Genomic DNA, 25,122 nt, shown 5'->3' on the forward strand with positions numbered 1-25,122 from the left:
CGGTAATCGTTGCAAAACATTTATTTTAACCCTGGAAGTATCGAGATTTGATAGGACAGTATCAAACTATTGCCAAATAGAAACAAAACATAAATAGTAAAAAATACGTATTTCTATTATTAATAAAAGCGTAGAAATTAATTAATAAATTAAGTCGTGTCTGAATGTGTCGATATTAATACAATCAAAGCTCTCCATCGCCGCAATTTCTGCTACCTGCGGCCGAAATCAAGACGCGTGTACGTAATTTAACTTTGTACAATGATAACAAAACTTTTTAAAAAATCATTAACAAGTAAAATTATTGCTGATTATATGTATCATTGTATTAGTCTTTAACTATAGTCTGAAACATTAGTCTATTATCTAGTGAAATTAATTAATATTTGTCATAATTTATAAGTTTATACAGTTTTGACTTTAGATTTAAAATATAAATGATAAAATTTTTTAAATAAACAGGAAATCATTATGTATGCCGTTTGAGAGTGGCTTTGTGTGTGTGCATTCTTATTATACTTGTATGTGATACTGTTTTAATATATTTAATTTATACATCGACTGAAACGGAATACGAAAATGAGATTTTTAAATGTTGTAGTTTCAAAATATTGTTATATTTTATTTATCAGTAAATAATGAGACATCTACGTATTTATCTATCTATCTCTCATATATGCAAGTCTTAATTTTTTATTTACGAAGTGTTTGAACGCGTCTATAATGATAGGCGTGCTGTCCATCGTCCTTCAAATCAAATCCTTCAAATGTACGTGCAAATGATTCCTGTAGTTTCGGTTATTACTGTAGCGACTCGACGTAAGCTGGTGGTCGGATCCCTCTCAAACGCTTCAACTATTGGTTCATGCAACTGATTTCGAATCTCCCTCGGTCGCCCACCATCACGGTTGGTCACGATAACGCTCCCGGTCTCCCGTAACCTTTTTATAAATAGCAACAAAAAGAGGTTAAATTCATCGTCGCTACTGATTACTATGAAAATATTCTATTTATAAAGCAACAAAATAAAAGTATAAAAATAAAAAACGGCTTCGCTAGTAGCTTTTTTATTTGAATATTTGCAATTTTGTCTTATAAAAACCTTTGCTCGGTTCTACCGATAGTCTCAGCTGTTGGCATGTTCTCCCGATAGTGTCCAAAACGGCGACGATATTCACGAGCAGCCTCTTCTCGATTTCCTTGAGCCCAACCAAGACACAATACCATGTCTGTATACTCTTCAGCAGTATAATTAATACGAGGCATTTTAGATGCGCGTTGATGTAAGCAAAACAACGATTAAACGATATTAACGGCATTTGAAACAAAATTAATAACGAAAAAAAAGAGCGCTTTACGAAATTTCAGTTCGAAGTCGAATAAATTTGAATAATTTTATAATAACAACATTTAAAACGGAAATACGAAGTCCTTCACACATTAATAATCATAACATTATTATTGAAAAATTTTATTCAATTCAATAGTATTTTTTTTTTCTAAATAATCATTATTATTTCATAATCTTAAATATATTAAGTTGTACTTACTTTATTTTTATTTTGCTACAATATAATGCATTAAAAAAATTATAATAAAAGACTTTTTATAAATATTAAAAATTACCGTATACCAATTAACACAAAATTTGATAAATATTATAAAAATGCGACTACTTACCTACATTTTATTCAGCAAAATATGTAACACATTAATATTGCCAAAAACCAACAAATTATATTACCGATAATTAAAATTTATCGTGCACCATCTAATTTCTAACCAATGTATATTTTAAGCAAAAATCATTATTACAACTGTTAAGCCTTCACAGTCACTTGAAAATACAAAATACCAATACCACTGACTCTAAATTTGAAAAAATACCTCAATTATTTGCACTATCGCAAAGAGGGCAACGAACTGATTATAACGTCTTTGTCATTTATTATAAATATCATACTTGAATAATTTAGACTAAAATAGTTTAAGCGAGACATTTGTTCATTGATAATCAAGGAAGATTTTTGCAAAGTTTCAGATCAATTCAACAAATAATCACTGAAATAGAGCGTTTATACCAAATCCGCGTCCTGGCGGTAACAACGAAATGATGCTTACGTGACAGCAGCATACAACGATGCCGCGTGCAAGATCGCGCGTTTGTGTTAAAAATGCTTTATTTCAGTCATTATTCATTGAACCGATCTGAAACTTTACAGAAATCTTCCTTGATTATTATTAAATAAATGTCTCACTGAAAGTTATTCTAGTCTCCAACTTCTTTGCATACATATCATCGTTGAATGTACACTAAAAACATGTCACTCGAAATCGTTTACTTAAAATTAAACAAATAAATAATATTATTTCACAATTATTTTTGTATATGTTGTAACGGGGTGAAACCGTTTAATTATTATATTCGCGCGATTAAATTAAAACACACGCACACTGCTTGGCCTTAAGCTGGTGGCTGGATGGCTCCTTGGAGGCAGCTGTCACGGCTATCTGGCACTCAGGTTATTGCTGATCTGGCGTACGGTTGACAAGGGCACGTGAATCGGCAAATGCGGTAGCGTAAGCGGACGGACACTATGGTGGTCTAGGCTTCACTGGTTCAAATTCGGTCGCGCGCGTTCCGTCTGCTCGCGTGCCGAATTCCTTCGTTACCTATTTTGTCCCCACGGCAGGTGCTGCCCTCATAGGCAGCAATTAAGCTAAATAGTCAGCGCTAATTTGACGTTTACCGTCACAGCCCCCTTCCAGTCTGGACCTATAGGGTCCTCGACGATAATTCTATTAGCGCTGCCTTTTCCGAGGAGGAGAAGAGGAAGGATAATAAAGGGTTGTAGTCCAAGTGATGTTAAATTTGTGCTTTATTGAGCGACAGGGCGACGTATCGGTGGCCCTGCCCACGGGGGCAGGGCATCATCACCTAGCTGGTCTTGATGGCAGTTCTTGGCCCTGTTCGTCCAACGGGGGTCGGCCGCGCGCCTCCCACCCCAGCCTCTCTTGGACCAGGTCGGCGTGCTGTCGCACGCGTGAGCAGCGGTCCGTGCGGGTCACCCCGGGGTAGTGGCATACGTTGCATCCTTCCCATTGAGCGCGGGAAAGGGTGCCCCGTGGGAGCCCTCGCTCTCTGGGGGTCAGAGGCAACCCGTTTCTACGGTTCGGGGCGGACCACAATGGTCTTTCAACCGTGGAGTCCGCACCCGCGGGGCCTAAAACCACATTTATGTGGATGGGCCCCGTTGCTTGACCGCCCTGGCTCCCGTCCACATTTACCACCAGGTTTACCCCGCACTTTTGCGGGCCCTGGTGCGACGTAGTCACGACCTGGTTTCCGGAGCCGTTGTCCTGGCTCCGGCGATCGGAGACTGGGGGAGGCTCGTGGTATCGCCACTCACCGAGCCCTCGATGGCCTGGCGGAGGCGCTGCTGGACCTCCCTTAATGCCGACGCGAACTGGCGACGGCGGGACACCACTTTCTCCCAATGATCTAGATCATCTGGGTGGTGCCCCGCGGCTGTGTACGCGTCGTACTCGGCGTACACAGCCCGTTGGAGGGCGTTGAGGGTCGTCCAGCCTCGCTCGACCTCCCTCAACCCCTCGACTATCTCCTCCCAGGTCCTTTTGCCAGACGGTGGTGTCTGGCTCGGGAACCTGGGGGGCCAGGACGCGTCGGGGGCACCCTCTTCTGTTTGGGTGCCCACGGATGTCGTCGGGGCCCTCATGGGGATGGGTCACGCTGGGGGTCCAGACGGTGGCGCGGCATCGTCACGCGTGATGCCGGGTGTTGTGGTCGGCGTCGTGGAGGTCTCCTCCATCGGGAGCTCTTCTATGAGCACGGATAACGAGCTCTCGTGAGCTCGCACCCGTGCTCGCTCCTCTTCCTCCTTCTTCGTGGCGAGCAGGTGGAGTGCGGCATGCACCACCCCCTCGACGGCGGGACCTAAGTCCAAGCCGATGAGGGCGGCTGCCGCTTGCTCGAACTGTTCGAGCGTAATCTGCATCCTGTAAATGTCCAGCGAGTTAGTATCCTGAAATTATTTTGGATATCGAAGGTGGGCGCCTGTTCGGATGCCCAGGGCCTTCGTCGCCGGAGTCGAAGGTGGGGTCCTTGGCGTCGGTCTCCCAGGTCCTTCGTTCGCCGTGCATCATGCATTCACGGTTTTCGCTTTCGGTGGTCTGCCCCTCTTCCTCTTCACGATGATGGGAGGAGGGGCTCGTGTTGTTTGTCGATGTTGTGTAGTGTGTGTAGTTTGCGCGGACTTACGAGGTCTTCCTCGTGGGCGCTTCGTCGGGTTAGTAGGAGGGATATCTAGTGGGACTCGGCTGGGGGGATTACGGCGAGTACGGCGAGGTGATTTCGGAGTTGTCGCGTCGTCATTTCGGAGTGTATTATCTGAAGTGTCGGCGCTCCCGTTTACGTGTATCGATGTATCGCTCACGTTGGGCGGGACGCTCATCGCCTCGGTTCCCTCGGTGGTAGCGGTCTCGTCGTCGTCTCGTGTTCGGGTCCCATTTTCCGGTATATCGTCGTCTCGTCCATAATAGGGTTTGAGGTCCTTAGCGTGTATTAGCTCCGTGACCTCCTCCTGTTGGTTGGCGAGGCGATATGAGTTGACACCGAGTACCTTCGTGACGATAAAGGGGCCGATGAATTTGGGTGCTAGTTTCGCGGAAATGCCCTGAGCCGCGCAGGACAGTATGCGATTCTTTTTCCACACCCAATCACCTTTAAACCTGTGGTCCCTGTGCTTGGCATTGTAGTATTTGGACTGCCTCAGGGACTCATCCGAGGCGCTCTCGTGAGCTTGCTGAATGGCGGAACGGCTATTCTGCATGTGCTCGTTTCATTGCCCGATTCGAAGCAGACTCTCCTCTTGCCCGGCGAGCTCGTCCATCCGTTTCCGGAGGGTATTCGGGGCTCCCGGTTGTCTGCCGTAATTGAGCATGGCCGGACTAACCCCGGTTGAGACTATGGACTATGGACTAGAGCTATGGACGGCCGTATTTAACGCGAACATGAGTTCGGGTAGCGCTCGGTCCCATTCCCTATGATTCCCCTGCAGATACGACGTTATCATCGTCTTCAAGGTACGGTTAACCCTTTCGGTAGGATTAGCCTGCGGGGTATAGGTTGGGGTGAAGGTCCGTTTTATCCCCTGATCTCTCAGGTACCCGTCCACCAACTGATTGCGGAACTCAGTGCCGTTGTCAGACAAGAAGATCTTTGGCGTGCCGAAACGTAGGATTATTCATTCCCGAAGTTCCTTCATGATCGTCTTGCCGTTAGCACTACGTATGGGTATACATTCGACCTATCGTGTGAATACGTCGATGAATACCAGGACGTATTCGTGCCCTCGTGGGCTCTTCGGAAAGGGTCCGGCGATGTCGCCCGCGACCACTTGCCAAGGCATAGACCATGTCCGGTCCTGCATGAGCCCGCGCGGGGGTCGCTGCTCGACCTTGCACTGTTGGCAGACCTGGCACTTTCGGACGTATCCCTTCACATCCGTGTACATTCCCGGCCAGTAATAGGACTGGGCGACACGGGCGAAGGTCTTCTCACGTCCCAAGTGTCCTGCCGTCTCTAGGTCATGATTTTCGAACAACACCGCTTTGCGTTCTTCCGGGGGCACGACGAGTTTCCATTCGTCACCATATCCGTCTCCTCCCTGATGATCGTAATTCGGCTTTCGGTGATACATCACCCGGCCGACAACTTTCCAATTCGGGTATTGTTCTGGTTGGCTCTCGACGCGTCGGAATTGATCCGTGTACCAAGCGCTGTCCCTTGGGTTCGGCTGGTTCATTGAGCCAACTTCTGCCCTCATGGGCTCGAAAGCGCGTGATAAGGCGTCGGGCAATACATTGTCTGCCCCCTTTCGATATTCGATCTCGAAAGTATGGCCTTGAAGTTGTAAGGCCCATCGGGCGAGACGTCCAATTGGATTCTTCAGGTTGTATAGCCATTTCAGGCTATTGTGATCAGTTACCACCCTGAACGGGTACGCTTCTATGTATGGGCGAAACTTTTGGATAGCCCACACGAGCGCCAAGCATTCGCGCTCCGTAGCTGAGTAGTTTTGCTCAGCCGGATTAAGGACTCTGCTAGCGTACTCTATGATTCGGTCGCCGTCTCCTGCTTTTTGTATCAGGACGGCCCCGATTCCGGTAGCACTAGCATCTGTCTCCAGCACGTATTGCCCATCGGGTTCCGGTAATCCCAGGCATGGTGCGGACATCATGAGTGCCTTAATTTTGGCGAAGGCTTGTTCCTGTTCCTCTCCCCACACATATTCGCTCTTTTTTCCCGTTAACCTCGTTAACGGTTGAGCGTGTGTGGCGAAGTCGGTCAAGAATCTGCGGTACCATAAAGCAACCCCCAGGAAGGTGCGCAGCTGTCGCACGTTTCCTGGCCGTGGGTACTCCATGATAGAGCGCACCTTTTCAGGATCTGGCTTGATCCCCTCGCGGTTGATCAGCAGGCCGAGGTATTTGGCTTCAGACTTGCAGAAGACGCTTTTCTCTCGATTGATCGAGAGGCCAGCTTCGCACACCCTGTCCAATACGGTTTTTAAATGCCGTAGGTGATCCTCGAAACTGGACGATACCACTATGATATCGTCCAAATAGGCGAAGGCGAACTCGCCTAATTCGGGACCGATCACACTATCGATCAACCGCTGGAACGTGGCACCGGCGTACGAGAGACCGAACGGCATTCGTACGAACTGGTAATGTCCCAGTCCGGGTACGGTAAAGGCCGTAATCGGCCGCGATTCGATTTTGAGCGGAATCTGGTGGTACGCGCTACTGAGGTCGAGCGTGGATATATAGCGCGCGTTTCGCAAGCGTCTTAATATATCCTGCATAAACGGCAAGGGATACGCATTCGGCTCAGTGACTTTGTTGACCTTTCTGAAGTCAATACAAAACCTATACGAACCGTCCTTCTTGCGTATCATGACCACTGGGATCGACCAGCCACTGTCGGCTGGTTCGATTACCCCTTGGGTCAACATGTCCCTTACCAGTCTATGCATTTCCTGCTCGACCTTGTGCGATACCGGGTAGTAACGCTGTTTAATTGGCTTCGTATCACCGACCCGAATCTCGTGCTCGATGCCTGCCGCACATCCCAAGCCCGTCGGGGCTCGGGATAGGGCCTCGTTGATGGTCTTCTGCAGCATGGTCTGTTGTGTAGCCGTAACCTCGGCTAGTCCGATTGTGGCTAATCTCGGACCAGCCTCCAAGCTAGCTACTTCTAGCTCCATTTTGGCCTGCGATGCCTTGAACAGCAATGTGTTATCGTCTGGATCAAGTACCGCTCTGAACAACCTGATGAAATTCACTCCTAAAATACATTCTTCGACGAGGGTAGGGAGGATGGCTACTCTCGTCGGCATCGTCAATCCTCCCACGGTGAAAGGTACCATGGCGTGACCGACGATCGTTAACTTACGACCGTCTGGTAATCCTGCTGTTCCCGCGTGGGTGGTGTCCAATCTGACGCCCAGCACAGACGCTATTTGCAGAGCATTACTACCCATGGCTGTGGTGGAGGCTCCCGGATCATAGAGGACCCGTATTTGGAAGTCCCCTATCTTCACCGGTAGCCACCAACGCGTCTCCTGTTCCGGGGAATATCGGGAAACAGCTTCGACGGCTTTGCTTCCACAGCTTTGCTCTTTATTCCTCATAGCGCTAACCATTGTGCTCTTGCGTGGTCGAGTGACGTTACTTGTCGTCCGAGCCCCTTTGGTTCGGACGATCGGAGTTTCCATGGGGTTATTCTTCGACGATTTACCCGCCTTTGCCCGTGCCCCCGAGGGCGTGTGCGATCCATACGCCACCGCCTCGGCTGGTCTAGGGTCTTTGGCTTTACTGGTGTCGTAACCCTTCTTCTCCAAGTGCACTCTTCCGCCACGCATATCTTTGGCGTTAGGGGAGTTCTCGCTCTCGTCGCTCAACACACCCACTACTAACGGCGTGGACTGTGTTGGCGGAGACTGCGAGATCTGTTTGACGGGGTCTGGGTTACTGGATTGAGGAGTGGGATCAACCCCACCTATCCACTCCTTTGCTCGTTTCCCTTATTACACTGGGGACAGAACTTCCTATAGTAACCCAGTAGGCCGCACTCGGCACATTTGATCGGCCCTGAGAACTCTCTTCCTCGTTTACGGGGAGTCTCCGGCCTTTTACTTCGGTCCTCGGAAGTCAAGCTTTTGTCGGCGCGGTTATTCTTCATTTCCGCCGATATTTCCTTAAGGGACAACAGCATTTGGTTGAATACGTCGATGGGTAGAACCTTCTTCTCGCCATCGACGGATTCCAGACTCGGATTACGTGCCGCCCCCGGGGGCGTCGGTGTGTAGACGACCTGGTGCGTCACCTTTTCGAGTACCTTTTCCATGCGTTCCAATCTATCACTGACTTCCGGTTTGTCGCCGGACATTGATGCCACTTTCCCTTTACGACCCTTGCTCGCGTCGGTGCGGGGGTAATATGCCATCTCAGGATACAAAGTCGACTGAGGGTCTGGTATCGTCCGCTCCGTCCTTCGCTGGTGCAAATTATTCTGGGCCGTCGTGGCCAGGTCGTTCAGGGTCCGTACGGAGTCCACTTCTGATCTCCGTATTTGGCTCTGGATTTCGGGGAGGAGATTGGCATGTAGTAGGTCCAGCTGGCTCTCGTGTGACATTTTTGGGTTCAGTCGACTCATTAGGCCCATCATGTACGCGATGTATACATTCACGGGTTCGTCTGGGCCCTGGTATCGGCTTTGAACTTCTTTGGTCAGACGCTGCTGCTGTTGCCTGCTGGTTCCAAACCATGCTCTGGCGTCCGCCTCGAAATCCGCGTAGGAGAACCATTCGTTGCGCATTGCTTCGAACCAGACGAGGGCAGGACCGGTGAGTAGTTCGGATACGGCCATGAGCATCTCGTCTCCCGTAATTCCAGCGCTGCTCCTTGAGTTGTCCAACCTTGATAAAAAGGTGTCAATACTCGCGTTGTCTTCTCCGGAGAACCTGAGTTTCCATCCCCGGACGATGCGGCCGACGTCCCTTGTTGTCGACCACTGGTTTGACGTCTGTTGGGATGGCCACATACTCGGCGGGTGGTAGTTCGCTTCAGTATCAACTCTACCGAGTTGATGCTGTCCACCCTCTCCGAAAGGGGGCGTTCGGCGGGGGGTCCTGCCGGTGGCCCCCGTGGGCCTCAGTCCGGGTCCGGCTGGAGTGCTCTGGGGTAGCCTGGCGTCGTAATGGCATGTGAATGTGTCCTGGAATGCGACGCTCCTACGCGTGTTTTCGGGTTGCGGTTCCTCATTGGAACTGTTCGACTCGTCTTGCCGCATAATTTTGTGTACGGCATTCTCCAGTTCCTTAATCCTGGTTGACAGGTTGTCCATTTGTTCCTGCACCTTGATGTTGGTCTGGACGATTTGTTGCATTATTTGGGTTAGGTCAGACGCGTTCGAGTTCCTTGAGTCTTGTACCTCCCATTTCCTCTCATGTTCCCTGGACCGGAAGATGAGGTCTTGTATCATCACCGCGAATGCTGGCGGGAGTTTAAACTGGTAGCCTTCGTCAGTCGTTATAGTAATTTCCTTCTTACTATTTGATTTTTCTCCGCTGTCCAGGGCATTCGCGATGTTTATCGCGGTTTTTTGAACTCGCGATATTACGTCCGCACTCTGCAGTAATTGGGCTAGCGGATGTTCTCCTTCTTGCTCGGATGCTGTGTGTTCCTGGCATATGGATACTATTAGCTCCGAGCGTAGGGCAGCTCTTTTGGCTGAACTGCTGTTCTGGTTGTCGGTTTCCGCGAAGTCTGCTGCGGAATAGTCGCCGAGTATCCAGCTTTGTAGTCGTGCAGCTCTCGAAAGCTTGGTTCCGCTTGTTTTGAGCTCCAGGTGCTCGAGGTATTCTTCGACTTCCTCCTCCTGGAGCGTCAATACCCAATTTTCTATTTCATTCTGAGTGTGGTCCATGATTCGTTGTTGGGTTACTTGCGGTTCAATTCTATGTAAAATTACAGTTATGCTACGCGGGTGCGAGTGTTGTGTTATAATTCGTACGCCGAATAAAAAAATAATAAAATTTTATTAGCCAACACTGGGCTTGATCAACGGCGTTTTACGAATTATTTGCCGAAAGATTCTTCGCTCGTTAGTACGCAATATAATTATCCTACCTATCAGACGCACTAACTGTTTGTTAGTACGGCTGTGTGAGTTAGTATTCACAATATTGTAACGAGCGTTGCGCGTAATCACCAATAACCGCTTTTAATAATATTAAAAAAACACTTTTACGTTACGACGATACAATGTCAAATAAAATTATTCAATTAAATTAATTTTGTTTGAAAATTGCCGGTGTTAGTTTTCCCCGGGCCGACGGGTATAATATTATTTACGGCAACTTTCAAAATTCGTTGGTGTTTACGTTACAGAATCTTTCGGTCGCACTCGCACGCGTTCACAGTTAATATTTACAATTTTTCGCCGCGGCGGGCCTTCGCAAGCTAGCTAATAGGTTTTGTTTACTAGTGTGGCCTTCGGTGTCGAGTGCGCACAACAACACTTGACTGCTACCTGAGTCGCTGGTTGACCGAGCGCAAGGTTAATATTAAGAACCGGTGTTTTGAACAATCAGAAACACCGTAGGTTCTTTAACGTTGGGCGCCATGTAACGGGGTAAAACCGTTTAATTATTATATTCGCGCGATTACATTAAAAGGACGCGCGTAATTGTCAATGCTCACTACATATCCGGGAGAGCACGAGAAAATATGCGTCAGTCAACCAATAATTGTTAATAACCTATATTCAATCGGGAGTGAGTAGAAGCTATGAGGTAAAAGCGGATCGAAAAACACTTGTTAGTAATATGAATGGTATCCTTTATTATTCCTCAAAATTCACAAAAGGTCGGCCCGCGCGTTTGTTTACATGAACGCTCGCTCGTCGACAACACGCTTTGCCGGTACGCTCGCTGTTCTTTGTTAATAGAGACGCTGTTACATGCACGCAGTTAGATTATTCGTTAATTAGATAACCGCGATTGCGAGATTAAGCTGGCCAGCTTACCTTCTACTTGCAGGCGATCGGAGAACAACAGCGACAACTCGCACAGCACGGAACAGTTTTTACAGTGTTTTGTTTTGCTCGCGGGTCGCGGATGCGCGCACGGAGTGGTTTCGCCCTCGATGGCGAAACCTCACACACACACGTACACTGCTTGGCCTTAAGCTGGTGGCTGGATGGCTCCTTGGAGGCAGCTGTCACGGCTATCTGGCACTCAGGTTATTGCTGATCTGGCGTACGGTTGACAAGGGCACGTGAATCGGCAAATGCGGTAACGTAAGCGGACGGACACTATGGTGGTCTAGGCTTCACTGATTCAAATTCAGTCGCGCGCGTTCCGTCTGCTCGCGTGCCGAATTCCTTCGTTACCTATTTTGTCCCCCCGGCAGGTGCTGCCCTCATAGGCAGCAATTAAGCTAAATAGTCAGCGCTAATTTGACGTTTACCGTCACAATGTTTAACGTATTTGCAAAACAATTATACGCATTTGAAAAAAATAATGAATCAATTCTAATAATATTTCTTAAAGATATAAAAATCATATTTAAATTTATCATTTTTGATGTTTCATTTCAATTATTTTATCCTTGTAAACTTGACACGTTGCTGAATATAAAAAATGTACAAAGATAGCATTTTTGGTTCATAGCATATTGGAAATTGGTATTTTTTTTGGGGTTTTCAATGTTGGAAAATACATTATGAACAAGGCATTTTTTAAAAAAATGTAGCTTCTCAATGACAAAAAATAAATATAGATAAATTAATTTGGCATTACTATTATCATTATTATCATATTTCTAATATTATGGAAACGTATTTCAATTCGTTAGCATCGAAATATTATGCCACGCATGAAGGTTGGGCACCGTTTTTGTTTAGCTGTGGCGCGCTCATAGCAGTCCATCTCACTGCTCCCCGCTCGCCGCCGAGCGCCTATACTTCCAAAGCCGCGCGTTGATTGGTCGATCTTTGAAACTAATTATCTAATTACTCGATTGTCAAAAAAAAAATAATAATTGATTCTTAAATAACTTTTGGAGACGACTCCGGCAATACCAATTTCCTTTAATGTTTTTGAATCGCCCTGTATGTCCAATCACGACGGTGTATCAGGCTAATCATTCACATGTATACACGGTGGTTCATTTTAATCGATGCGGTCGATTATTTTCTTTCGGAAGTAAATTACAATCCATTACGAAATTAACTAGGAAAGTACAAAAAATATCATTTTCATAATTATTGTAGTTCAAATTGTTCTCAAATTTTCCAACTATTTTTTACTATCATACTTCCTGAAGAAAATAATCTACCCCATCGATAAAAAACAGACCATCCTGTATATATAGAGGATACAACAGTGTATTGTTATATCTCTTAATTACAAAGTCGCCTACCTTGCGAGCTTCAGTGTCCCATAGATGGTGGCGCACTATATACTATTTTAACTCGTTTGGGGAATATGGTCAATAATAGCGCAGCACACGGAGTCCATGAACTATAGTGTTCTGAAGTTCGTATACGAAAAACTTGTTATAAATTTGAAACTTTCACGTTTAGTTGAAATTAAATCCACGCTATAGTAAGAGAGAAGGTGAGGTGAAGTGGCACTACAAAGCGGGTGATTAGACCTTAACGATAACGTTGCCTTTTTCACTTGTTATAATTTTATAAATGGCAACGCGTATTCAGCTGCCTATAAATGTATTAATTTTTTCTTTTAGGGGACGAGTTAATAATTGTTTGTAAAAATTAACAAAATTATTCAATTAATTAATATAATTAATTTCTATATGGGATATCATAGCATTAAAATCGCGTTACTCGATATAATTGAGAGCGCCGATAACATGCGCAGAATGCAAAAAATTAAACGTACACGCCTCATAAAGGATCTACGCCGAAAAAGAAATAGCACGGTGGAATTAACAACTGGAATAGAATATAAACTGTAAACTGTAAACGAACAAAATATTTTAAATATAAAAGGATAATTAGGAAAATTGTGTGAATCTATGATTTATCCTTATTTCCTTTATCCGATTAAGTAAATTTATTTTTTCCTTCTAATTAACAACAGCTTTTTAGGAAGACGACAATAACTTTTCCCTTTTCTTATATTTATATTATATTCTTCTTTTATTCTCTGAACTAACTGACTTGTATTTGAGTAGTGGATACAATTTCGTTCAATAAATTGATTGATTAAGAAATAATACACCACTTTAATAATATTAACAATTAAGAGGCAATTTTTTGTTTTAATAGTTTTAATTTAAAATATTCTTTTCAAGTACAAAAGAAGTTCTTTCTTTATAAAACATAGAACTAGCGTAACAATGCACTCAAAACGATAAAACTCGGCAGTCCTTATTTTTGTATATTATCTGTGTGTGTGTGTGCCCGCACGTTATATACGAGGTGTGTTCAAAAAGTAAGGTGACTTTTCAAATTTCACGGGCAACGTACTTTCGATTATCGATTTTTTTGTTTTGTTATGTTGGTACATTCTTCCCAAACATCTGTACCAAGGTTGTGAGAGGCGTAAAGGTTATAAGTGTTTTGCGTGCTCGGCGATTTCTTGCTAACGAAAAATATGGATCAAAGGATTTGCATCAAATTTTGTGTAAAAAATAAAATAAAGTGCTCCGAAACACTTGAAATGTTGACGGTGGCATACGGTGAAACTATTCTGAGTAAAAAAAATGTTTACAAGTGGTACAAACTCTTCCAAGATGGCCGAGAAGATGCCAATGACGAGCCTCGCTCTGGACGCCCAAGCACGTCAACAACTAATGAAAACGTTTTGGGCATGAGACGTGTGTCAGCGAAGTTTGTTCCGAAATTGCTAAATTTTGACCAAAAGAACCATCGCATGACCATCGCTCAAGAACTGTTGAATGACGTCAAACGACGACCCAGATTTACTCAAAAGGGTCATAACTGGTGACGAATCATGGGTATATGGTTATGATATCGAAATCAAAGTCCAATCATCCCAATGGAAGAGCCCAGATGTCAAAGTTTTGCTCACTGTTTTCTTCGATTACCATGGCGTGGTGCATCAGTAGTTCTTACCATATGGACGTACGGTCAATAAACAGTATTATCTTGAAGTTATGTGCCGTTTGCGAGAAGCAATACGAAGAAAACGTCCAGAATTGTGGAAAAACAATTCATGGATTTTGCATCACGATAATGCCCCTGCTCACTTATCTTTTTTTTTGTGAGAGATTTTTTGGCCAAAAACAACATCACAATCATGCCTCAGCCACCATATTCACCGGATTTGGCCCCATGTGACTTTTTCTTGTTCCCAAAACTAAAGAGACCTATGAAAGGACGGAGATTTGCAACGATTGAAGAGATAAAGACTGCATCGCTGGAAGAGCTCAAGGCTATACCGAAAAGTGCTTATGAGAAGTGCTTTGAGGATTGGAAAAACCGTTGGCATAAGTGTATTGTATCTGAGGGGGATTACTTTGAAGGGGATAACATAAATATTGATAAATAAATAAATATTTTTTCTTAAAAATACAAAGTCACCTTACTTTTTGAACACACCTCGTATATATGAGTTATTGTTTCTCAATGAATGACCCCTTACAAACCAAAAATCATTTTGTTTATTAAATTTCTATAGGTAATCAATTGGAAGGTCTTGAAGTTTACTTTTGAAATTTGAGTGGCCATTTCTCCGAAACTTCACATCTGATAAAATATGGGTGTCAAAATCACGTGACTCCACTTTTTTGTTTATTAAATTGATAATACAACGATATCATGAAGCTGATTGAGTGCTAAACGTCCCAAATAAAAGGTTTGGAGCTCTACTTTCAAAATCCATATGGTAAAAATTGTCTCATTCGGGATTAAATCCTATATGATACACAAAACCACGTAACACGTAAAGATTTTTGAAAAATCAACCGTTTCTGATCAAATTCGGTATATGGAGGCTTTTGATCATGAATACAATGATTGATTTGCTGAATCCATGATTATATTTTACTGGACGTAAAATTATTTCGCCTACGCGAACATCGCCAAGAATGGAACGCACTACCTCTACGCGCCAAATATCAAATTTTCCTAACTCGCGATGAGGTGAAGAAATTAACGCTTCCGTGATGCACTTTCTTTCAACGATATTTAGTCTAACTCAGGCATCGCATCAAAATTGTACAACTTTCTTTGGATAAGTAGTATATAAAATATCATCCAGCTCCTTGTTTATCTTTTTGTTATTTCCAATAAACATCTACAACTACACAAGTGTGTACGGCAATACCACGTATATTCATTTTACAATTGCCGCTTATTCCACCAATTCCTCGCAAAACTATGCTGAATGTGAGTTGCTGTAAATGACACGTTCGTGCAACCGTTATAGCATATAGGAGGAATCATACGTAATCTACAACATTGTCAATAAGGAAGCTGAGACGCAGTCACTACTAAAAGGAAAACTAAAGCTAGTCGAACAAAATAATAAATTCAATTTACGAAATATATTCAACACATCGATAGGTAATGAGAGCTAAAATCTCTCATTACATGAGATTACATTTTTAATTATTATTTTATTAACAACTTCTTAATAATTATTTTATTAACAACTTTCTTGTTAACTTTATTGCTTCCACACTATTAAAGGCATTATTCCTTAAAAAATTCTATAACACAAAAACAAGATGTAACACCGTCACACAACAACTAAATAAAATCAATCTATTAAGAGATTTTCAAGGCACAAGAAATACATAATATAATTCGACGGAATATTTTGGCAAGACGAATAATAAATCAATCTAAATTATAGCTAAATCGTACGTAATCTTCACTACTTACGTTATATTAACAAAAGAAAACCTTCTAATTATATGCATTTGGCAACAGGGGACTAACATTGATTGTAGGTGAATAGTACGTTTGTTTGCATAAAGTTTTTCATACCGCTTCTGGATCTTTCTACTGGAAGCTTTACAACGTTAACAAAAAAAAATGTTCTTTGCGTTAGTAATAACTATATTTTTTGAATGCTGATACACTTCATGGATAAGTCGCTTGATTTCTGTGAATAAAAAATCCACAAGAAATACCATACAAGAAAAAGAAAAAAGGTGAACAAATTTTCATTAGAAAGTGATAATAATAATGCGAGAGGAGAATAGATGCACGTAACCAAAAATAATTGAACTGCTAGGCAACAAAATTGAAATTTGATGAGAATAGGCGTAATATTCGTAAGATAATTAAAGATATGGTAAGGACGATAAGGATCTAATATAATACCCCCTGCTCAGCAGAACATGATGCAAAATAGTTCCAGAGTCTGGATAATCTGATGTAAGAAACCCAAACCACCCCGTATTTCATCGGTAAAAAAGATAAAATCGAATAGCAGGAAAATGTTCAAAAGCAATTGAGTTTAATGTATACTATTAAGAAAAAAAAGAATACCACGCGATCCTTACAAAATGCAGAATGAACGACAACAGTGAAATAATGATAGATGAAGGAAATAAAGGAAAAGTAACAATAGAAAAATTACAAAACTATTAGGAAAGAGACAGATGAAAGAATGCAATCAAAAACCGAGCACAAAGCTACTTCGCACTCGATGAAACGCATGAAAATCAAGATGATAGACGAATATATATACACAGGCATATTGCGGAAAATAAAACAGCATCTGGCATGAAAATGATACGGGGAAAAGTAATCCACCCACATATGATGCTTTAGAGTAGCAGAACTCTTACTAGAACTTAAAAAAGTTAGGGAGGGAACATAAGAATTATAATATAATGTTCGAAGCATATGACATGATTGAAAAATAGTATGTTACCATAGCAATGATACATCAAATTTTGATGTAGATTTGTATCGTTTCAATTATAACCATAAATATTTTTGAAATGTATTTAACCTTTTAAGGACGGGACTGGTCGATATATCGACCACCAATTTTGTCAGGCAGTCCACGTGACATATTCTTTCATTTTATGCACAAATATTGTGCAAAAAAAAAGTCAAATTTTAACGTAAAAATCCCCGTCCTTAAAAGGTTAAGAAGTATATTTATTTTTTAATTGCCAGAGATTCTAAAAATATATTAGATATAAGATTTCTCAGTTTACAGATATGACATTTGTGAGTATAAGCACTCTCCAAGAAACGATAACTAATTTTCTAAAAATATTTAACATAATTTATGTAATAAAAAACTATCTTACACATTTTAGTTAGAACTAGATTAGAAACAAGCGAATCCTATCTCTGGTAAAGGAAATGAAACTCAAATAGATATCGCAGACATGGTCAACAAGACATTTTCTATTGTTCTGATTATAATTACTGTTATTATTACTATTGTTGTTTTAATTTTACCTTCCATTTCAGCACGAACGTAGTTGACACTTGGAAAAACATCATTCAACAAACTAAATAGAAGTGGGATATCTTCTGCGACCAATTTTGGTACCATAGTTTCACATACGGATTGGATCAATATTTCTTGCTCGGGCAAATTCTCAGCGATTGAAGCTTCATCAATATTTGAATCTCCTCTATGATGCATACCCTCCTTTATTTTCTGAATTCGATCACGTTTTACATTGCCAGCAGAAATTAACACAGATTTCAATGCCCTCAAACCAAAATCATAGTGCGACTGATTAGATAATTGTTCATCACATAATCTGAAAAATAAGAAAAAAATATAAACTATTTTATAATAGAAATATTGATTTTCATATAACAATATATATTAATGTTCGTTCTTGCATATCTTCACGATTTTTATTTTGCCTTTATTCTATATTTCTACGCGTACATATAGATAAAATTATATAAGAGATTTGTGTGATCACAAGGGATAACTTCAACTTTTTATACATACCACTAGTTTATCTATTTTCTACGTCTATTAGTATAACGAAACGAGGTATGCAATCTAACTTGACTTTCTAAAAGCCGACTAATGATCTGTAAAGTTTTTGATACTGAAGTCTATGGGTTGAGATTTCCAAAGGATACAAGTTACAGTTCAATTGTAACAAATAAAATAACTTATAACACAAATATTTGAGCGTTCCAACGGCCCAGAACCTATAAAACATCTTATGTACATAAGATATATACACACAATCAGCGTGCACGTGTATATCTCTCGCAATCTCACTCACGCGCGATAGGACTCCGTCACATATGTGCCTCTCTCTCTCTTTCTACTCTCACTTACCTTGCGCTAGTAATCGTGAATAATAATTAATTGATCCGTATACAGCTGTAAATACTATTCTATAAGGCATAATCTCAAATGCAATGTACGAGGTGTGATCAAAAAGTAAGGTGAATTTTTATTTTTCTCAAAAAATATTTATTTATTCATCAATTTTTATTTTATTTCCTTCAAAGTAATCCCCCTCGGATATAATGCACTTGTGCCAACGCTTTTTCCAATCCTCAAAGCATTTCAAAAAATCATTTTTTGTGATCTTGTTTAGTTCATCCTTCGATGCCGTCTTTATCTCCTCAATCGTGGCAAAACGCCGTCCTTTCATGGGCCTCTTCAGTTTTGGGAGCAAGAAGAAGTCACAGGGGGCCAGATCTGGGGAATACGGTGCCTGTGGCATCGTTACTGTGTTGGTTTTAGCCAAAAATTCGAGCACAAGCAACGATGTGTGAGCAGGGGCGTTATCATGGTGCAAAAGCCAATTTTTATTTTTCCACAACGTCGGACGTTTCTGGCGGATTACTTCGCGCAAATTGCGCATAACTTGCAGGTAATATTCCTTATTTACTGTTCTACCCTCTGGCAAGAATTCATGATGCACCACGTCCCTGCAGTCAAAGAAAACTGTAAGCAAAACCTTTACATTCGATCGAACTTGGCGTGCTTTTTTTGGTCTTGGTGATCCAGAATGCCTCCACTGGGACGATTGAGTCTTAGTCTCGACGTCATAACCGTATACCCATGTTTCGTCACCTGTTATAACCCTGTTGAGTCAATCTGGATCATCGTTGACGTCATTCAGTAGCTCTTGGGCGATGCTCATGCGACGTTTCTTTTGGTCGAAATTGAGCAATTTCGGAACAAACTTCGCTGACACACGTCTCATGTCTAAAACACTCGTCAAAATTGATTGGCACGAACCAAATGAGATGCCAATATCGTCAGCAATTTCTCTAATGGTAATTCGACGATTTCCCAACACTATTTTCTTCACTTCTTCAACATTCTCATCAGTTGTTGATGTGCTGGGGCTTCCAGAACGAGGTTCGTCGTCGGTGTCTTCTCGGCCTTCTTGGAAGAGTTTATACCACTTGTAAACATTTTTTTGGCTTAAAGTAGACTCACCGTATGCCACTTTCAGCATTTCAAGTGTTTTGGAACATTTGATTCCATTTTTCACACAAAATTTAATGCAAACTCTTTGTTCCATGTTTTTAGACAGCAGCAAATCGTGGAGCACGCAAAACACTTCTAACCTTGATACCTCTCACAAACAAACCAAACATACTACAAAGCTGAAATTTGGAACGTATGTTCTAGACGAGTGTACCGACATAACCAAATAAAAAAGTCGAAGATCGAACGGACGTAGCCCGCTAAATTTCTAAATTCACCTTACTTTTTGATCACACCTCGTATAATGTAGAAAATAATTTGTATCTAAAAGCAATCATCAAGGTGAAAGAAAGTGAGCATGTAGTTTTCAAGCAGTTAACTGGCAACGATAAAGCGAGTAAAAGCGGTCACGCATGACTGTCAATAAGCTTCAGAAAGGCTTAGTGAGAAGAAAAGTAACTTACTCGTAGTTTTCAACGAAAGCTGGCAAGAAGTGCTATTAAAGCGATTATGCGAGAAGCCAAGGAGGTAACTTGACACTGTTAGAATAAATCAAGCGAGGGCGCAACTAAATCGGCATACAGTGCACTAATTCGTGGTTTATTTTCTAAATTGTAGAACATTGGATAGAGGGAACATAGGCATACGAAAAAATTTTTTTAAATAGGCAATTTAATTGTGTATACAGGGAAAAATGCTCGTATTGACTGAGAATGACCTTTTGATCTAAAAAAAATTATCAAATTATCAATTTTTTATCAAAATTTTCGCTTTTCCTTTATTTAACTATAATACGTAATAGCAATGTATTTTCCAATTCATTAGACTTGAATTACTCGGTGAGAAGTATCCAAAATGGTAATTAAAAATTGTCTTACCCTCTATATTACTAAAGAAAAAGAAGCTCAAAATAACACTTCTTATTATAATTTTTATTATGAATAATATATGACGTGATCTACAAAGCCGTTTTGACGGTAATGGTAGCTAGAGATGGAGAAATATGAAAGAATATCTTTTATCCTGTAATTTATTTAATATATTAATGTTATTGAAAATTTCGGAGAGTATCTGCTGGGCTTTAGCAGAAAAAGTCACGCGCGCGGATTTAATCGAAGTCAACGGTTTTCCAGAGTTGTCCCCGCGACCTCATCAACGTTTGTTTTCGGAGACACGTGCAGTGCGCAGACGAGAATTAGAGTATGTGGCTGGATCGCGCCCAGCCGTGTCCCGAAGGATACCCGGCACCGGTGCGTGAGGGTGAGCCGGTGCGCCGGTGCGCGCGTGAACGGACTTCGTTGCTGCTGCAGACACCGAGCGACCGAAGGGCAACGGGAACAACGGCAACCGCAGCGGAAGCAAAAACAACAACAATAACGAGCGTAACAACAGGTTGAGGCAGCAATCTTTGTAGAGCGAAAGATAGGATTAGCAAGAGAACAAACAGCGATAACAATAACACCAGCGATGCGGTCGGCGAGAAGGAGCGCACGAGAGATGTCAGACTGCGAAGCCTTTTAGCCGTCAGAGAGGCTGAAGGTCGAGGTCGGTGCCGTGTTCTCTCTTTTCACTCTCTCTTGCATGTTTGGGTGCCAGCTGATGGGTGGGTAGTGTTGCAAATCTGCCGGCTACCCCGTTGACGAAATAACGGCGGAAATTGTTTATCGGGCATTCATTGTAATTCATTTTTTAAAAGGCAATTGGCAGGCTGACCACCCACCGATTCACCTTCGCGCCCGCGTTTGTTACTGTGCTGTTCGTAGTATGTCGACGTAAGATCAGTGTCTTGTAGTCGATTGTTGAGAAGTAAAAGATTGGTGTGTTAATCCGGTGTTGTGTTTATTTGCCGCTGTATCACTCCTCATCCCGACTTCGAATCCGTGCGTTTAACGTGGTTTTGCTCGACACGTTATTCAGTCGAGGGAACGTCTTTCGCGCTTCCCGAAACCACCCTTTAAATAAATAATTTGTACGGACAGCCGCGAGCAACTGCGAGCCAAATTTCTCGATAGACAGACGAGACATACTGATGCAGCTGGACCCAGGTTCCGTCTGCAGGCTTTCCTTGAAAAGTAAATTTAGCGGCTACTATTCGATTGCTACATCTTTGATATAAAACCCACGAATTTAGTATTCTATTTCATATGTTCAGTTTTTATCGATAAATCTCGAGACAAAACCCCGTTATAGAACAAATAATCAAAATAAAATTAAATAATAATTAATAAATAATAAGAATAAAATTGTATTATTAGTATTTAAGGACAAAGTTTTATATAAAGCAGCATTGCTGAAATTCAATATCCAAAGATAACACTGGAAGAGTTATCACTGAACGCTCAAAATAAGTAGATAAGGCCGCTCCGTCCGTCTCGGAAAATCTCAACCTATCAATTGAGGCCCGTTTTTCCAAAACTCTTTCTGAAAGTTCCAGCCATCCAAAGTTATGAAATAAGAGAAGGATAAACTTTTCAGTAAGGTAGTTTAGCAATTTCACAAATAAAAGTATGGAAAATTTAGGTTCACTCTATTTCTTTTTCTTGATATGTTCAATAAAATTTGCATGACCCTATAGCAATAATTAGTATGCTGAGAACCATTAATATTCCCTTTTACATACTCTAAACGAGGTGTTAAAGTATGTATATCAAAATGAAGGAAAAAGCTTTAACTTGCTGTTTCCTTTTGATTTCAACGTCATCAATGACTCCTCGTGCAGCAACTAAATATTGCTGTCTATAATCTTTAATGCTTGAACATAAAACAATTAAGGTCTATTTTTCACTTAGACGTCAAGGTATTATTTTTAGAAGTCCGGGAGATGTAATGTTCCTACTAGAAAATTAGTTAAATCTACAATCTTTCTTTTTATATAAAAGAGTATAAATTTATAAATAAAAGAATAATATAAAGAATATAAATTTAGACCGCCGTGCCGACGTATTTACTAGCGAGCTCCGCGGTATAGTAATGCGTGCTTGTAGTATGCAACGCGAGTATTTGCATGTGAAATAAGTCTACATCTGAAAAAATATAAAGTGAAAAAGTTTAGATAAATAGAATATTTATTTATCTGTAACAATCTCGTAACTAGTCTCTGACTACAGAGATAAGTTAAAAATGTCAAGTGTTAACGCATCAGGAAAAATTGTTTCCCCCAAAGTTTCATTTTCTCAAGTTATTCAGCAAGATAAAGTTTTTACTCAAGATCAAGCAATCATCGTTAACTCTATTGAAGAGCATCCTGCCGAGGACTATGCATTAGAGCTCGCCATAATAGTAAACACTAAGGATATACTGTATGTCTTTGACATAAAAAAAACCTTTTTTGCTTATATCTTAGCGACAAGGTAATTATAGACAGACTCATTGAAAAAAAAGCAAGCATTAATATAGGTAACAATAAACTGTACATTAGACCTCTTGTCTCAAAAGCCAAAAGAGTTTTAATATCTAACGTGCAACCATGTATTCCTGTCACATGTATTCTACAAGAACTATAAAAGTTAGATATCACACCGGTGTCTCAAATAACAACAGTGAAAATGGGCACTTAATACCCATCTCTCAGTCATTTACTCAGTTTTAGAAAACAGATGTACGCGGTGTGATCAAAAAGTAAGGTGAATTTTGAAATTTAGCGGGCTACGTCCGTTCGATCTTCGACTTTTTTAGTTGGTTATGTCGGTACACTCGTCTAGAACATACGTTCCAAATTTCAGCTTTGTAGTATGTTGAAATGCTGAAAGTGGCATACGGTGAGTCTACTTTAAGCCAAAAAAATGTTTACAAGTGGTATAAACTCTTCCAAGAAGGCCGAGAAGACACCGACGACGAACCTCGTTCTGGACGCCCCAGCACATCAACAACTGATGAGAATGTTGAAGAAGTGAAGAAAATGGTGTTGGGAAATCGTCGAATTACCATTAGATAAATTGCTGATGATATTGGCATCTCATTTGGTTCGTGCCAATCAATTTCGACGAGTGTTTTAGACATGAGACGTGTGTCAGCGAAGTTTGTTCCGAAATTGCTCAATTTCGACCAAAAGAAACGTCGCATGAGCATCGCCCAAGAGCTACTGAATGACGTCAACGATGATCCAGATTTACTCAACAGGGTTATAACAGGTGACGAAACATGGGTATACGGTTATGACGTCGAGACTAAGACTCAATCGTCCCAGTGGAGGCATTCTGGATCACCAAGACCAAAAAAAGCACGCCAAGTTCGATCGAATGTAAAGGTTTTGCTTACAGTTTTCTTTGACTGCAGGGGCGTGGTGCATCATGAGTTCTTGCCACATGGTAGAACAGTAAATAAGGAATATTACCTGCAAGTTATGCGCAATTTGCGCGAAGCAATCCGCCAGAAACGTCCGAATTTGTGGAAAAATAAAAATTGGTTTTTGTACCATGATAACGCCCCTGCTCACATATCGTTGCTTGTGCGCGAATTTTTGGCTAAAACCAACACAGTAACGATGCCACAGGCACCGTCTTCCCCAGATCTGGCCCCCTGTGACTTCTTCTTGTTCCCAAAACTGAAGAGGCCCATGAAAGGACGGCGTTTTGCCACGATTGAGGAGATAAAGACTGCATCGCTGGAAGAGCTCAAGGCTATACCGAAAAGTGCTTATGAGAAGTGCTTTGAGGATTGGAAAAACCGTTGGCATAAGTGTATTGTATCTGAGGGGGATTACTTTGAAGGGGATAACATAAATATTGATAAATAAATAAATATTTTTTGAGAAAAATAAAAATTCACCTTACTTTTTGATCACACCTCGTAGAAGCAGCCGTTGATAATTAAGGCTCTCTCTCTCTCTCTCTCTCTCTTTCTCTCTCTGGTAGGCATCGCAGCATCTTTTCAACAGCTCTTCCATCTTTACAGTTTGTTTAACCATTCTGCATCACGCTTTCGAGCAAACTGTTCCAGATAGTGCATCTTCCACGAGGCCAACAAGCGTACGCTGTTTTCTGCATAATTATTTGCATCTTGCCCTGTAATTTGCTTTATTTTCGCAACCTGTACAACATTATCTGATCTATTTGACGCACGATCAACACTTCTCATCCGTTCAATCTCTCAACTGGATCAATTGCTATACCATAGACGCACCTGGACACCACATCACATATTTGGCCGTTTTGCTTTACCAACGACAAACATTATCACTTAAGCATCTCTTTTTTTCTAGTTTGTTATGTGAAGGAAATTTTTCTTTGTTTTTATCTTGTCGCCACTCTGTATTGCTCATTCTACCATTTAGTATATCTCATACCTGTTACGAATTTGTAATTTTCATCATTAATTCAAGACTAAATTTACTGCGTCCCATTTAGCCTTATTCTCATTTTTATTTTCATTATCATTTTCAATATTATTCATCATTAATTTTAAGTCGCTAGTGATTCCAAAGTTAGGTTACGTCACTTTGCGAATTTTCCGCGCCAAATTTTCTCTAAATTCAATTTCGCCTTCCTTATTATTGCGAGGACAACTTTCGCGCGTATTTTGATTTTCCCGCTACACCCTCTATGATAATTCGTTTTTCCTCGGTAGAGGTCACTTTTCCGAGTTTATCATAGCTGGTAGGTTGTGCGCGCCACCGCGTCATTTGAATTTGCTCGCGCCCCTGGGCCACTTGAAT

The 25,122-nt window shown here is 41.7% G+C and overlaps 1 protein-coding gene across 2 annotated transcripts in view; it reads right to left on the reverse strand.

Annotated features, from left to right (window-relative positions):
* LOC131675316 (dynein heavy chain, cytoplasmic) overlaps positions 1 to 25,122 on the reverse strand; it is a 995,688-nt gene that overhangs the window by 569,715 nt on the left and 400,851 nt on the right. For both annotated transcript variants that reach the window (XM_058954251.1, XM_058954250.1), the window contains exon 11: positions 17,507 to 17,817. In XM_058954251.1, the coding sequence (XP_058810234.1) occupies positions 17,507 to 17,817 (311 nt within the window). The remainder of the gene's footprint in view (positions 1 to 17,506; positions 17,818 to 25,122) is intronic.

Source organism: Phymastichus coffea, unplaced genomic scaffold, assembly GCF_024137745.1.
Source record: "Phymastichus coffea isolate CEN01 unplaced genomic scaffold, Cenicafe_Pcof_1.1 PCOF00018, whole genome shotgun sequence".
In the NCBI taxonomy this organism is placed as follows: domain Eukaryota; kingdom Metazoa; phylum Arthropoda; class Insecta; order Hymenoptera; family Eulophidae; genus Phymastichus; species Phymastichus coffea.